This window comes from Myxocyprinus asiaticus, chromosome 33, assembly GCF_019703515.2.
Source record: "Myxocyprinus asiaticus isolate MX2 ecotype Aquarium Trade chromosome 33, UBuf_Myxa_2, whole genome shotgun sequence".
In the NCBI taxonomy this organism is placed as follows: domain Eukaryota; kingdom Metazoa; phylum Chordata; class Actinopteri; order Cypriniformes; family Catostomidae; genus Myxocyprinus; species Myxocyprinus asiaticus.
This window is the reverse complement of record NC_059376.1, coordinates 34,927,871-34,943,481: the sequence shown is the minus strand read 5'-3', so window position 1 is coordinate 34,943,481 and position 15,611 is coordinate 34,927,871. Positions and strand designations below refer to the sequence as shown.

General features: G+C 36.4%; 1 protein-coding gene across 2 annotated transcripts; it reads right to left on the bottom strand.

Annotated features, from left to right (window-relative positions):
• Nucleotides 1-92: 92 nt before the first annotated feature.
• Nucleotides 93-15,101, bottom strand: LOC127424470 (differentially expressed in FDCP 6 homolog). Of its 2 annotated transcripts, XM_051669734.1 has the most exons (12): nucleotides 14,897-15,028; nucleotides 14,518-14,643; nucleotides 12,330-12,470; nucleotides 11,735-11,914; nucleotides 7,283-7,510; nucleotides 6,188-6,334; nucleotides 5,732-5,840; nucleotides 4,391-4,689; nucleotides 3,831-3,997; nucleotides 2,791-2,989; nucleotides 1,380-1,470; nucleotides 94-629 (listed from the first exon to the last, which is right to left on the bottom strand). In XM_051669734.1, the coding sequence occupies exons 3-12, from the start codon at nucleotides 12,360-12,362 to the stop codon at nucleotides 439-441; spliced, it is 1,644 nt and encodes a 547-aa protein (XP_051525694.1). In that variant the 5' UTR covers nucleotides 12,363-12,470; nucleotides 14,518-14,643; nucleotides 14,897-15,028; the 3' UTR covers nucleotides 94-438. The 2 variants fall into 2 exon arrangements, with proteins under 2 accessions (XP_051525693.1, XP_051525694.1); XM_051669733.1 differs by lacking the exon at nucleotides 14,518-14,643 and having other exon boundaries at nucleotides 93-629; nucleotides 14,897-15,101.
• Between the last annotated feature and the right edge of the window lie 510 nt (nucleotides 15,102-15,611).

Sequence of the window (15,611 nt, the reverse complement as noted above, 5' to 3'; positions counted from 1 at the left end):
CTCTTTGTCTCACATATACGTACATGTATGGATGTATGTATACAGTCTGTGGCTGAAAATTAGACCATAAGGCACTTTTCAACTTTCACCACAGGGAAACATCTTGAAAAATCGTTTACCAGTTTTATTCAGTGTTCATCCTAGCCTACAAAACAGGTTTTTGAGCAACTTAAAAGTCAGTTGGCTTATTTACTAACTACAGAACAATACTTCTTCAAAGGTGTGGGGAAGTGTACAAAAACATGACTGTTTCACGTGATATTAACACAATGACTTGCTCACTACATGGCACTGGTAAATATACATTAAAATGCAAAAAGTATCACTTGTTTAACAGCATGAGGCATTTCTTGGCACCTTGCAAAAACACATCCATTTGTTCTCAATAAGTCTTAGTCCATTTAACATAAAGACAGCTTTATTTGTCCTTTGAGGTCATCAAGGTATTTCCATGTCTCCGTTGGAAGTTTGTGAGAGTCGCTTGTCAGATTCGCAGCCTCCTCTGCTCTCCATGTTTTCTTTGCTTTCTTCATTTTGGTCATCGGCTTTCTGCCTCAGACGCAGTCCAGGATCCTTCTGTGTAGGGATACGAAAGCTGGAAAAAGATCCACCTCCAGAGGACCTTTTATCTGGACACCACATAAACATATGGTAAGATGAGAAAATACAGGGAAGTTAGAGACAGATTGTTGATTTTGAAATCAAAATAAAGCAGTTGGTTGGACAGTAAAACTGACTGCAGCACTAAACCAAGGGTGATGTTAAAATAAGTCTGACTTTTTTTTTAAAAGAGCTGTCTTCAGGGAATGAGGTTATCTGTGTTTTTTAATCTCTCTCTGAACCTGCAGTGAGAACAAGGGGTGCAGACCTAGATTGCATGCATCTACCCAGCCTGTGCATTAACTTCCCATTCAACATATGCTGAAATTCCAAGTTAACCAAAGATCTTAACACTTACCTTATACAGTATTAGTCAAATCTTTAGACACACTTGACTGAATTTGTATCTCAAGATCTTAAAAACCCTTTTGATCTGAAGGTCAATGCTTAAATGCTGGAAATTAGTTTTGTTGCAGGCTACTTTGAAGAAACTAAAATATAAGAATTTTGATTTGTTTGTCACTACATACTTTCCATACTCCCATTTGTGTTACAGTATTTCTTAGTTTTGATGACTTTATTATAATTCTAAAATGTAGAAAATAGTAATAATAAAGAATTGGTAGGTGTGTCCAAACTTCTGATTGGTAGTGTATGTATTATTTTAGTTGAGTAATCTCAACATCAGCCAGATTACAGTCATGTTAAATGCAAAGTGTGAGCCGGATTGTGTTTTGACACATAGCCTTGAAATATGTGTGAGTTTTCTATATGCATACCTCCTGGTCCAATTGGATGCATTAATCTGTTCATTTGAACGTTCCAGTGTTTAACATTGGTGCTAGCCTGACGAAGCTTCCTTTGGGCAGCCTATCAGGATCAAAAGATGACGATTTTTTCAGTGATCATAGACTTTTAACATACCCACTGCAATAATAATCAGCTAACGTTCAGCATGAACAATTCAAATAAGGTTCTTTACATTAACATTATTTAATGCATTAGTTATAATAAACTAAAAATGAACAATATTTTTTACAGCATTTATTCAGAGCCCATGTAAGTTCATTATGCATTAACAAATGTCAGCATATACAACTTTTAATGTTAATAATGTATTAGTATACAGAGAAAGTAACATTGACCAAGATTAGAGGAATATTTCGGGTTCGATACAAGTTAAGCTCGATCGACAGCATTTTTGGCATAATATTGAGTACCAAAAAAAGTCATTTCGACTTTAACAAAAGGAAAAATCATGGTTACAGTGAGGCACTTACAATGGAAGTGAATGGGGCCAATTTTTTGGAGGGTTTAAAAGGCAGAAATGTGAAGCTTATGATTTTATAAAATCACTTACATTAATTCTTCTGTTAAAACTGATGTATTATTTGAACTGTAAACTTGTTTAAATCGACATTTTAGTGTTTTATGGTTTGTTGACAGTTACATGGTCATGGTAATTAAGTTGTAAAAATGGCTATAACTTTACACAGAAAAGGTTAGTAAGTGATTTTATCATATTATTTGTGTCTTGTGGCAATACTTTTACAGTAGTGAGTATTTTAACCTTTTCGGATTGGGCCCATTTATTTCCATGTCATGCAATGTTGATGTAATGTCAACAAACTCTAAAACAACTGAAAAAAATAAATAAAATTTAAACAACTTTACAGCTCAAATAATACATCAGTTTTAACAGAAGAATTAATGCAAGTGCTTTTATAAAGTTATAATCTTCATATTTCTGCCATTACACACTCTAAAACTTCACTTCCACTGCTAGAGCCTCACTGTAACCTCGATTTTTGCTTCCTCTTTTTTTTTTTTTTTTTTAAGAAAATGAGTCAAAATACATTTTTGTGGTTATCAATATTATGCCAGAAATGCTGTCGATTGAGCTTAATTTGTACTGAACCCGGAATATTCCTTAAATAAATGCTGTTAAAGTATTGTTCATTTTTAGTTAACTATTCATTGTATGTTAATTATTGTGATTTTGTAAAGTGTCACTTATACTATTTATATAAAAAAAAATATATTAAACATTATGTATTTACAAAATTAGGTATTAATTCAGGATAAGAATGCTTTTGAACCATACTGTAGGTCATAGTAACGTGCATACAAACCTGAACTACTGTAAGGCTAATGTTCTAATCTCAAAGGATTATACAAAGAGAAGCTCACCACGACATCCTGGTCCACTCTATGCCGATTGGCCCTGACCTCCTCCAGTTGTATCTGTGCTTCCTCCAGAGCACGAGACTTACTTTCCATTTCCTGTCTGAGCTCCTGTTTCTCTCGCTGGGCTCGTTGGATATACTCTTCCTGCTCTTCACGGAGAGACATCAGGGCCTTCATCTTCTCCTCTTCCTCAGCAAGTAGCCTGTAATGATAAAACAGTGAGCTCAGCATGCACATGAGCTGGACATGGACTCCACGTTTGTACAAAACCTGATGATCTGTGTTATCCCAGCATGATTTGATGTATTAAAAACTATCTTGTGTGCTTCAATGTCTGACTTTTTGTACAAAGATATTAACATGGTCAAAGTCACAACTTTGCTTATTTGATTTCCAAATCCTTAAACTTTGTTTATTTCAAGTTTTTAATTAGATTTTGAATCCTGTTTGTTTTTTATTTTTATGTGGTCTCAACATTTGACCCCACTGTACATGACTATTCAAGTGTTGCAGGTGGCACTTATTTAAATATGACAGTATTTTGTCTTCAATGACAATCAAGTTGTAGGTTTGTAAGCCATTTTGTATATATTTATTGTTGTGTGAACAGACTTGAAACAGAAGTATCATGTCTTTACTGAAGTTAAAATAGCATTAGTTTTTTCCTTTCAAAACAACAGATGTACACATTTCTCATACATATTCATGTTAAGAGTCTCTTGTCTCTCAATTACTTCCTCTGGTAACTTCCTCTCAATTAATCCTCCACAACCACGTGTTTGTTTACAGAGGAGAGCATTTAGACTAACATTGACATATTCTCCCTAAAGAGTAATGTGAGTTTTAGTATCTTGTTTTCTAAGATGCTAGCAGCACATTTAATCGAACATATGGTGACCTGTTTGGGCAGACTGTTTGTCTGCGTATGTATAAGAGAGGAGCATTGTTTAAATGTAAATTCATTTGTTTGTTGGTGAGGGTGTGTGTGTGCGTGAAATGGAGCATGTGTGTATTGCTCAAGACTGCTGCATGCTGCTTCTTACCGAGCTTGTGCATAGCGGAAGGCCTCTTCGTCCTGCCTGGCTTTGATTTCCTGTTGCAGAGCCTCTTCTAGCCGCTGCTGCATGGCCTCTAGTTCTCTGATTCGTGTTCTCTGTCTTTCAGCCTCAGCTTCCTTCAGTGCCATCTCTGCCTGCATGCTCGCCCGCGCCTGCACACAATCCAACAAGGGTCCGCTTATTGACTGCCAGCTATTCCACACGTTGTCATTTTTCTTGTTTCCATCCATCCATCCATCCATCTATTGTGATTCCTAGATCAACATTCTTTGTTGTTCCTGAACAAACATTCTAATCAACCAATCATAGCTCTAATCCATTAAACCCATCCATCAATGTATCCATCCACTGTCTCTATCTTTCTATCCATCCATCCATCCAGTGTTTACATTCATCCATAAATCCAACCAATGTCTCCCATCTATCTATCCCCCATCCATCCATCCATTCATCCGTCTATCCATCCATTGTTTACATCATCCACTAACCCAGCCAATTTATCCCATCCATCCATCCATCCATCATCTCCATCCATCCATTCATACCTCTTCAGCCTCTTTGAGCTGGATCTCCAGGGCCTGCTGGAGCTGTTCGTGCTGCTGACGTCTGCGCAGTTCATCTTGCTCAAGCAATGCCTGCGCCTGCCTCTGCGCCTCCTTCAGGAGCTCCAGCTCGGCCATCTTCCGTTCCCGTTCCTCCTGTAGAGCCCGCAAGCGCTGCAGCTCCTGCTCCTTCGCCTCCCGTCTCTTCTCTCTCTGTTCACGTTGCTCACGGCGTTTCAGTTTTAGATCTTTATGAAGAGAATTTTTACCCTCCACATGCAGCCGGATTGCCGTTTGAATAGCTAGTGGAGAAAGAATACAATAACTTGCCAATTATTACAGGATTTTTTTTTACTTTTGACCCCCAAATTTTATGATCCCCATGCAAGGGACTCCCTTCCTTAAATATAAAGGCAGGCAACAATATATTCATTATATTTTGATGTGTAAATACCCATTTATAATGTGCTTGAGGAATAGTAAGTATAATATTATAAAGAAAACATGTTTGCAAAACGCAATATTTTTTTATATAGTCATTGTTCTAGCATTACTTTTACGACTGGCAACAGAATAATCATGATTAATCACATGATATCCAACTAGTCTTTAGAAAGTAGAATGAAACAAAAGAATGTCAAATTTGGCATTCTTTGGCAAAAAAATGTTTTTATGTGAATTTTCTGCAGACCCCAGCACCCAATTGTGGCTCTTTAGAGGTTCCCGACCCCAGCAAACCCTGGTGGTGTTATAACTCATTATGATATATATATGTCATTCTAAATAGGGGCACTTGCCCATTCAAAAGTTGCCACCACAATCCCAGGGTGAAAAGTGTATTACAATGTGGTTGCTAGGGTGTTAAGGGTGGTTGCTAGAGTGTTGCTGGGTGGCTGTTTTTCTAGGTGATCACTTCCTGGCCCAATGAAAAAAAAAAAAAACACTACTATATGATATTATGATCCCTAGATATGGCTTGGGTCCAGCCTTCAATGCAAGTCTATGGGTCTAAGTCCTTTTACTTACTGACACATTTCAGTAAGTAAAAATTCAACCCGTGAAATGTCACAGGTTTCCCTCGACGAAGGTTTGTTTCAGCAGCTCGTGAAACCGCAATGACACATTTATTTTTTAATTGGTGTAAAGGTTAGACAACAACAATAGCCAACTGTAAAACATAAATCATATGGTGGAGAGAAGTGCCCTTAATGAACAAGGTGCCTCTTGAGATGAGGGAACATTCAGTAATGGAAATAAACCTCTTCAAACTCTCCTTGCAATCAATATGGCCACATTTCAAGGGAAACAAACATAAGCCAAATCAAAGAAACATAGCCTGCAGACCTGTAGTCCACTCCTGTCTCTGTTTGGTGTCGGAGGCGCTGAGTTCATAGGTTTTGGTAAGCGTCTTTAAGCAAAACATGCACCTCTTCCCATCTCTGTCAGGAAGAACCTTTGATACAGAGCAGATGTTAACAGAAACATTACACACAGCTGTAGTAATCAGAACTGAATGGTTAATGTTCACTCTGAATTGTGTGCTAATCAGTGGTCCGTGATCGCCAATAAAACTGCTTATTATTATACAGTAGTACTGCAGCTCATAATATCTGACCAATTAAATGTATTATTTACACTATGGGGGTAAGCCTTCAGCAGTTTGCACCTTCACAGTCCCCCAAAAAAGTATCAAAATGTGCACTGTGATGAACTGCCACTGATATTGTCAATGTCAATATAGAATTATGCTTTTTCATTATTCTAATAAACACACAATACCCACAGAAACCCACACTCTACCTCTACACAACAGTTTCCGTCTAGTTGTATATTGCCTTTGCGGTCCTTGCGCTCCTCACTGGTGAAGTAAACTAAAGTACTGGGTCTCAGGGTGAACCAACGCTCTGTCCAGTTTCTCCTCAACTGACCTTTCTTCCACAGATATCCCTGGGTCAACAAACACAATTTTTATACATTTAAAAAATCCACACATACAATGGGTCCAAAAATATTTGGATTCTTTCATCTGCTGAAGATGAAAATGAAAATTTTTAGAAGAATATCTCAGCTTTGTAGGTCCATATAATGCAAGTGAATGGGTACCAAAATGTTGAAGCTCCAAAATCCACATAAGGGCAACATAAAAGTACTCCAGACGACTCTGGTGGTTAAATCTTAACCACCTTATAACCACCTTATGAAGCGATACGATAGGTGTGGGTATGAAACAGATCAATATTTAAGTTCTTTTTTACTTTAAATTCTCCTCCCTGCTTAGCCAATCTCCACTTTCACTTTTACATTCTTCTTTTGTTTTTGGTGATTCACATTCCTCATGCATATCGCCCACTACTGGGCAGGGAGGAGAATTTATGATAAAAAATGTTTGGCACTCATTCACTTGCATTGAATGGACCTACACAGATTAGATATTCTTCTAAAAATCTTCATTTGTGTTCTGCAGAAGAAAGAAAGTCATACTGTACACATCTGGAATGCCAGGAGGGTGAGTAAATAATAAGAGAATTTTCATTTTTGGGTGAACTATCCCTTCAAGCCACACTTAAAATGACACTGCATTAGATTAGATAACAAAACATAAAAATCTCAATCTCAACCAAAGTGTCATCTGCAAACAAATGCTGCTAGACCTTTTCTCAGAACTAACTTCACTTTTCTAGTCATTTTTGCAATGACCTTTAACCAATTTTAGTAGCTATGTGAAGTCAGTGTCCAATACTTTTGGGGCTACATGTAAAAAATTAACATTTAATAAATTCAGTTGCCATCTCAGTCATAAGTCCATGTCCTGTTGGAATATAATCATGTTTAATAACATCAAAACATTATTATCCAATAACATTTTATATACAGTAAATTAATAGATTGCCATACCTCTTTCAGCACATCACCCACTATTTCCCTGTACACCTCCTCTATTGCCATGCTGAGGGTTTCTTTGGCAATGCCTCTTGTAAGTTTCCCCAAATTCATCATCTCCAGAAAGGCCCATACAGTGAAGCCATTCTGTTGAACAGACTCTTGGGAAATGAAGTCCTCCAGTTCAACAAGGTTCAGCTCGACACTCATTGCCATGCAAAATTTCTTGAGTAAATATTCAACCTGTGGAGAGAGAGGCAACTTTCATGTGAGATTCTGTTGAGAGTAGAGCAACTGTCTTAATGCAGCAGTTATGCATATACTGTATAATCAACCAACTTAAAACGACTGCATTAAACAAGCACCTGTGTTGTGCAAATGTCTATGTGCCTGCTTATTTTAATAATTACTGTAATTGTACAATAGCTATAGAGCCACAGGATGTGTTTTCACTCAGTTCACTGCTACAACACTTTTGTGAAAATTTTACAAGTCACATTTTGCCAAACGTTGCAAAACAGGGCACAGGAAATCAACCAAACTGCAAGATGAGAGACAGAACAAGGGCAGTAGGGGGAAAAAAAATAATGATTTAGCACAGAAACAAAAAAAGAGAAACTTATTTTGCGTGGTTGATGCATAATTTGTCCATGGATTTTAGGTTAAAATGTATGAGAAAGTATATTTTAGGGACTGTAAATGGCCAACATTTCTCTTAGAGGAATAGTTCACCCAAAAATAAAAATTCTGTCATGATTTGCTCCAAACCCATATGACTTTCTTCTGTGGAACACAAAGGCAAAATGACAGCTTTAGTAACCTTTCAATTTCATTGTATGGAGAAAAAAAAAAAAAGATGCAATGAAAGTGAATGGTGACTGAAACTGTCAGTCCTTAAAGTGATAGTTCACCCAAAAATGAAAATGCTTTCATCATTTACTCACCCTCATGCCATCCCAAATGTGTATGACTCTTTCTTCTGCAGAGCACAAACAAAGATTTTAGAAGGATGTCTCAACTCTGTAGGTGACCAGAACTTTGAAGCTCCAAAAAGCACATAAAACAGCATAAAAGTAATCAATGCTACATGGTTAAATACATGCCTTTAGAAGTTAAATGTTAGGTGAGGGTAAAAAACAGATCAATATTGAAGTCCTTTTTTACTATAAATTCTCTTCCCTGCCCAGTAGGTGTCGATATCCACAAATAATGTGAATCGCCAAAAACGAAGAATGTGGAAGTGAAAGTGGACATTTAGGGCAAATTCCAGATGGAAGTGTGCATCCCTATGCCCTACTCCCTCCGAAGGGCTGAGCCCTTGAAGTGGGAACTCTGGAGGGAACAAGGCACTTGCATCTCATGCATAGCCGTTTGGAACACCCTTGATGAAGGGAGTAATGAGATATACTTCCACTTTATCTTCGCTTGAAACGTTACCATGACGACGCAGCACAGCTGTTCTAACAACAGGAATCTTTTTGCTGTTAATTTGTTGTTGCAAATAAATATACTTTTTGTAATAGTCTTTTTTTAAATATTGAAATTTGTGTATTATTTAAAATTGCTTATTGTTGCTGTTATAATAATAATAATAATAATAATAATATAATAATAATATATATAGTAATATATCTGTACTACATTCATGTATATAAAATACATTTCCTGCTGAAAGTTATTTGGTGCACGAGAGGTCTGAATAATAAATAAATAATAAACCTCAGGGTTTAGCCAAGCCTACAGGAAAAAAAAACTGACCCAGTTCACAAAATGCTATGATTTGCTGTCATTTGCGGGGACAACGCTTATGCTAAAGTCTCTTAGTAGACACGCCGATTTGAATAAAGTATAATTAGACTTGTTTCGGTCTCTGTGCTTTATCTGTGGTTTAATGACTCAACACACATGAAAGACATTTATTTGTTGCCACCTACTTGCATATAATGTGATTTACAAAAATAGTTCTCTGAACGAATCAGTTAACAAATCTGAACTGAACATTTGAATGGTTCTTTAAACGGTTTCAGTTTTTTAAAATAACTTTATAAGTGTGTTTATTATAGAAAATGACAAAATTCTGAATGAACATTAGCCAGCTATCTTGAATGATGTAAACACAGAAAAAAAAAAAAAAAAAAAATCTATGCTAAAGAGTGGAATACATTAAATGTGCACATCTAAAGGCAGTTGTACACCGGACGAGAAGCGCCACGTTGCATCGCTGCTGGGACACGGCACAGGTATCAAACATGGCATGTCGATGCTATTCAGGTAGCAGACAGTACACACGAAAGTTACCAATGTTTTTCCCTTCTTCAAGAATGAACAGCGCTAGAGTATGTCCTTTGATAATGATTTGGGTCGAATATAATGGAAAATATGCGAGTTACGATCCGTGGTGCGGCAGAAATTTGAGCAGCCTCCGGAGTCGTAGCTGGGCGCTGCCGACAGACGGCGAGCAGCGGTGTGCGTACCTTCACTGAAAACTGTGGTTTAGAATTTTAGAACGAGCCATGACATCTGTCAGACCCGTTTGGTGTGCAACCCTCTTAATAGTGTCATTGGGAGCTGAGCCCCCCCTAAGATTGAAATCCTAGAAACGCCCCTGCACCCACACATATCATATTGCTTCTGAAGACATGTATTTAACCACTGGATTCATTTGGATTACTTTTATGCTGCTTTTATGTGTGTGGTTTTTTTTAGCTTCAAAGTTTTGGCCACCATTCATTTGCTTTGTATGGACCTAGCTGAAATATTCTTCTAAAAACCTTTGTTTGTGTTCAGCAGAAGAGAGAAAGTCATACACATCCGGCATGGCATGAGGGTGAGTAAATGATGAGTGAATTTTCATTTTTGGGTGAACTATTTCTTTAAGGACTGACAGTTTCAGTCACCATTCTTTTCTCCATACAATGGAAGTGAAGTCACTAAAACTGTCATTCTCCCAGTGTTCCACGGAAGACAGAAATTCATATGGGTTTGGAACGAGTAAATGATGACAGAATTTTCACTTTTGAGCGAATTATTCCTTTAAGTTCATTTTAAATGGTCATGCAGTGCATATGAAAATAATTTGTAAAAGTACAAATATCTCAATTCATTTGAGGTCATAGTAACTAAATAGCTAATAATTATAAAATAAGGAGCAGAATGCGATTTAAAATAACTTTAGATATAATAGAAATGTCAATTTGCCAAAATAATTTAAAGTCAACCCCCCTTATATTCATGCAAATACAGACATCAGCAATAAAGTGATACTAAACAGTTTGTAAAGGCTCTAATGTGCTCTGTGCTACCTTATAATTAATAATGTGCAGTATTAGTTTATATTTACTAATGTACAAGACTCAATGGCAAGAGACAGGACCCTAACCCAAAATGTATTCTATCTTTTGATTGGAGGAAAAGGCTACAATGGTCCCAAAAGGTATCTAAACACTTAAGCCTCATTTATTATTGTCTGATTGTCATTGTATTAGATAGCAAAATATCAAATGCAAGTGGCATCTATAAACAAATGATGCTAGAGCTTTTCTCAGAACTAATGTTACTTTTCTGAGCCATTTTTTGCAGTTACTTTTAGCCAACTGGTATCAAGGTGATTTTTAATATTGTCTTAAGAAACTGCACCCTCCTTTTGTCCTTTGGGTCTTGAAAACCATTAAAAATGCATGAATACTTGAACTAAAAATCTATTTTATTGTGGTCCCAAAGTGTAAAATAATAGGGGGAAAAAGTATATATATATATTAATGAATATTAATGGAGTAACATAATATTTAAAGAATGAAAATAACAATAATAAAAAAAATACTCTGTGTGTGGGGCTAAATTTGATTCATAGATGTTCAAAAAACTATTTAAAGCTGTAAAACTTGCAGAAAGTTTGAAGATGAAAGGTCACAACTGGTCTAAATTGACCTGTTAAGACAACGGAAGGAACAATTTTCTTTTTTGTTTTGTTTGTTTTTAAGGTCTTGACAAAGTCACAAAGTTTTGTTCCAGTACCAAAAACTATGCTGTATATAAAATGTACTCTTTACCTGTCACGGGTCAAAATGACCCCAAGACAATAGGAGGGTTAATTTGACGTATGAAGTCAGTTCCCCTTAAGTTTACTCAGGTGTCCTAGCAGAGTAACCATCAGGTGTAGTTCATCATATTAACTACGGACATGTTCCACTAAGTTTAACAACCAATCTTCATTTTGAATAGTTTATCACGCAAAACTGAACAAACATTTTTACATGAAAAGTTTTGCTTGAAAAGTGTGCTTGTGCCATCTTTCATTAAAATAAGCGGCACTTGGTTGGATATTTTGTATCTAATGCAAAGACATTCGTATATTTTCAAGCATGATTTAAATGTTTTAATGCTTTGGAGCCACTGTATAACAGCCCCACAGGTAAAGATATTGTATAACGTGTACCCACAATTTATAACCACTTTTGTCAATCTCACCTCATCAGGGATCATGACCAGAGGGTATCTGTCCTCCGAAAGAAATATAAAGAGGCACCAGAGGCGGAAGGCATCTTTCTCAGGTAGAATATTCTTCCCTTGTGGTCGATAGTTCTTCTTAGCTGTAAGAGTCCAACACAGCTCATCCACATTTTCTTTAACAAACATTCCTTCCACCACCTGGAAAGAGAAGACGAAGAACAATAAGAACAGATAAATACATTGTGATTTTTGAAGTCCGACATCCAAGAACATATTTAATAAAAAAATATCTATTCTTTGTCTGCCTCTTTCTTCTGCGCTAGTTTCTATACTACTCTAGCTACTCTTGGAAATTGGCACTGCAGATATTGTTGACTTTTGCAATCTGAATTGCTTATGTTCCTCATTTGTAAGACGCTTTGGATAAAAACATCTGCTAAATGACTGAAATGTAATGTAAATAGAACATATTGAGAATCAGTGACTTTCTAAGTTCTGCTGGAACAGATGTACTGTATAAACACAGACACAAATACATGATCTTGCATAAAATGCTACGCCTCAAGATGAATACACTTGCTGAGGTGTGAGAGGATGAAGTGAGGGTGAGTACCTTGTCCAGGATGTATTTGTTGAGATAGGGCATGTATCCTTGGCTGGAAACTGGTCCATCATCATCATCTCTAAAGTGCTCCTCCAGAGCTGCTGGGTCATGAGGGATTCCCAGAACTGTATAAAGATTATGAGACAAGACCTGCAGAACAACACACATCTTAAACGCAAGAGCACTAACAAACTAATAATACACAATTAAAACTCACGATCAAGAAATCTGGCAAAAAGCAAATAACGTATTATAGTGCCATTATATGTGGAGCGTGGTTAAGGCCAATATCAGCAATATTTTTGCAAATATCTTCAACCCCAAAACATTTTTAACGCAACAGGGTTGAACATTAAACAGGTTTGTCAAGGGTTATTGATTTTTATAAATGTGTGATTTATAACAAAGCACACTGAAACAGATCAATACCACCAACATTTGCTCAGTTCTCTATTCAAATTGTTAGTATATGAAGTCCAAACCTTCTGTGACAGGGTTGAAATAATGTTGCACTTATTGATCAGTCGAAACACAATGGTCACTTGCAAACAGCTACATACCATGATCTTCCACACAGTGATAGTAAAACACAAGGTCATTGATGTACATAATGTGGTGTAGTGCAAGTACATGTACTAGGCCGATATAAGCTATCCCAAATCATGTTGGATGTGACAGGGTTGATACAAAACTTATTTGTCATTGGTTAATGATATTTTTCCATTTATAAATGAGTGATTTATTACAAAACACACTGAAACTGAATGATACTACCAAAATTTGCTCAGTTCTCCAATCAAATTATAACATGAAGTTCAAAACTTCTGTAACAGGCACAATTATGTTGTGTTTATTAATCAAACAAAACACAAAGATCACAAGATACTGAGCATAAATAATGTGGTGTGCTACAATTATATGTGCTAATTAAGGCTGGTATAAGCTATTTCTGTACTTATCTTTAACCCCAAAACATTTTGAACGTGATAGGGTTGACACAAAACATTTGTTATGGGTAATTTATATTTTTTCCATTTACAAATGTATGATTTATTACAAAACACACTGAAACAGACCTTTGCTACCAAAATTTGCTCAGCTCTCCATTCAAATAAGTCTATGAAGTCCAAACCCTCTATAACAGGGTTGAAATAATGTTGCACTTATTGATTATTAAGATAACTTACCAACAGCTACATACAGCAGCTATATACCACAATCTACCACATAGAGATCATTCGATACACTGGTATTATTTGCTTAATTAAGGTTTATATTGATGTTGAACCTTAGGGTTGCCAATTTCGCCATTTAAATACTGGATGCCAATTTGCCCCTTTGAGCATTTCACCCAAAATATGGGACATCCTGGCTTATTCGGGACAGTTAGCAACCCTATAAATGTTGATTTAAAAATGTATGTATTATATATATATATAGAATTGTTGTACCTTACTACGTTACAAAATGTCGTGCTTCGAATAACATTGCATTTTGAGGAACAGAAATGAGGCACTGCTTGAGGTCTGCAGTTACTCTATTTATCCATATTAATCTTAGCATTTCTCTTGTTGAAGGCACAGTTTCGATTGATTCCATGATAATGGAACCAGAAGTCATATCTTCCTTTTCTTTTAATAAAGAAAAGGAATATTTTTCTTTTAGAACTACTTATGACAGGTGATAAGAGAAAACAAGGCCAGGCTGGTTTCACCAGGATTTTGCAACAAATTATTTACAGCAAGACTCAAATGCACCACAAAAGCACTCAGGGAACAGCAGGGCAACATAACATCACTTCTCTAATGTTGCTTAGGAACTTATCTACATGATTCTCTGAATATGAAAGTGTAAAGGTATGGACTAAATATGAATAGATTGAGCTGTGATGTTACAGAGAAACTGAGCCAACTACACACATCCGGTGGCCCCCTTTTACATCCATCCTATCAGTTCTCAAACTTGATGATTCAAAGTTTATCAGAGTAGACCTGTTACAGCGCCATACAATGCCCCCTGGTCCGAAATGCCCTATTTTAGCTGGTCAGCTTGCGATTTCTACTGGACTAAATTTAATCATGTACAACATTGCTGTGCTCTCAGAAAACTATTAAAGTATAACATCAAGCATAACTTACCCTTTAAAATAAATAATAAAATTTTTTTTTTTTTTTTTACATTTCTTTAAAGTTAATACCTTAATCTGTTAATGCACAAGTTTCTTCAAGTAGGTTGAGTCTTGTAAACAGGCTTTTGTAAAAGAAAACCTATGAACCACATAACATTCAGCAAGTTCACTGTAGACCATGTGGCATATGATTATCTGCACACAGGAAACACATCTCAAACAGTTAAAGCAAGTGCATGGCACCTTTAATGCAGCAAAAACACAACTTAAGAAAAAAATGCACCCAGCGATAGTTTATGTTTGCTTTTTTTCCCACTTTTTAAGATCAATAAATACTTTTCACCATTTTAACACCTTGAGATCTACGAGTCGTACAGAACCACAGTTTTCGAATGCTGCAACCAGATTTTTTTTCTTTTCATTGTATATTAATGGTGGTGCAGCTCACCTTGAGTTGAGACTTGGAAACCTTTCCACTCTTCTCCACATCTAGAGCAGTGAAAGCATACCAAATGGACTTGAGCAGTTCTGAGCGCAAGTCCATGACTGTAGCAATTTTACTCTCCGTTTTTCCTTTTTTCGGTGTGTTCTCTTTTTCTTGCTCTGTCGTTCAAGGCCACCCACACCCACTGCACAAGAGTGCATCCTCCAAAAGGCAAATTACACCCTCTACTGGGGTAATACTCAATCAAGAAAGAAATTATAATGCTCCAGCATTATACACATCATTAGTTCATCAAAGTTTGTGTTGAATTCTGAATTATGACATCACCTTATCCTATAATGAATATACAAATCTTTGACATCAATAAAGTGTGTTGTCACATTGAAATAACTGTATGGCAAGCCATTTTAACATTTATAACTCTTGTTATGGAGGCTCTTTTACATCATGTAAATAATGAATGATGCATATGTGCCAAATCCCCTTTCTGAGTTAATATACGGTTCGGTCAGGGTCTATTTATAAGCTGTGAAAGAGGAAGTGGCCAATTGTAACTGTGAGGGTAACTATATTTGAGCTAACATTAAAGGAATATTCCAGGTTCAATACAAGTTAAGCTCAATCGACAGCCCTTCTGACATAATGTTAATTACCACAAAAAATATTTTTGACTTGCCCCCCCCTTTTCTTTAAATAAAAGTATAAATCTGGGTTACAG

Bases quoted from the DNA above. Each gene is read 5' to 3' on its own strand.
- LOC127424470 (XM_051669733.1), bottom strand. From the start codon at position 14,992: ATGGACTTGCGCTCAGAACTGCTCAAGTCCATTTGGTATGCTTTCACT. The intron at 3,998-4,390 runs GTATGAATGGAT...GATTGTGTGCAG, and splicing joins AGCTCAAAGAGGCTGAAGAG to GCGCGGGCGAGCATGCAGGC. The intron at 630-1,379 runs GTATGCATATAG...TGTGGTGTCCAG, and splicing joins GCATCCAATTGGACCAGGAG to ATAAAAGGTCCTCTGGAGGT.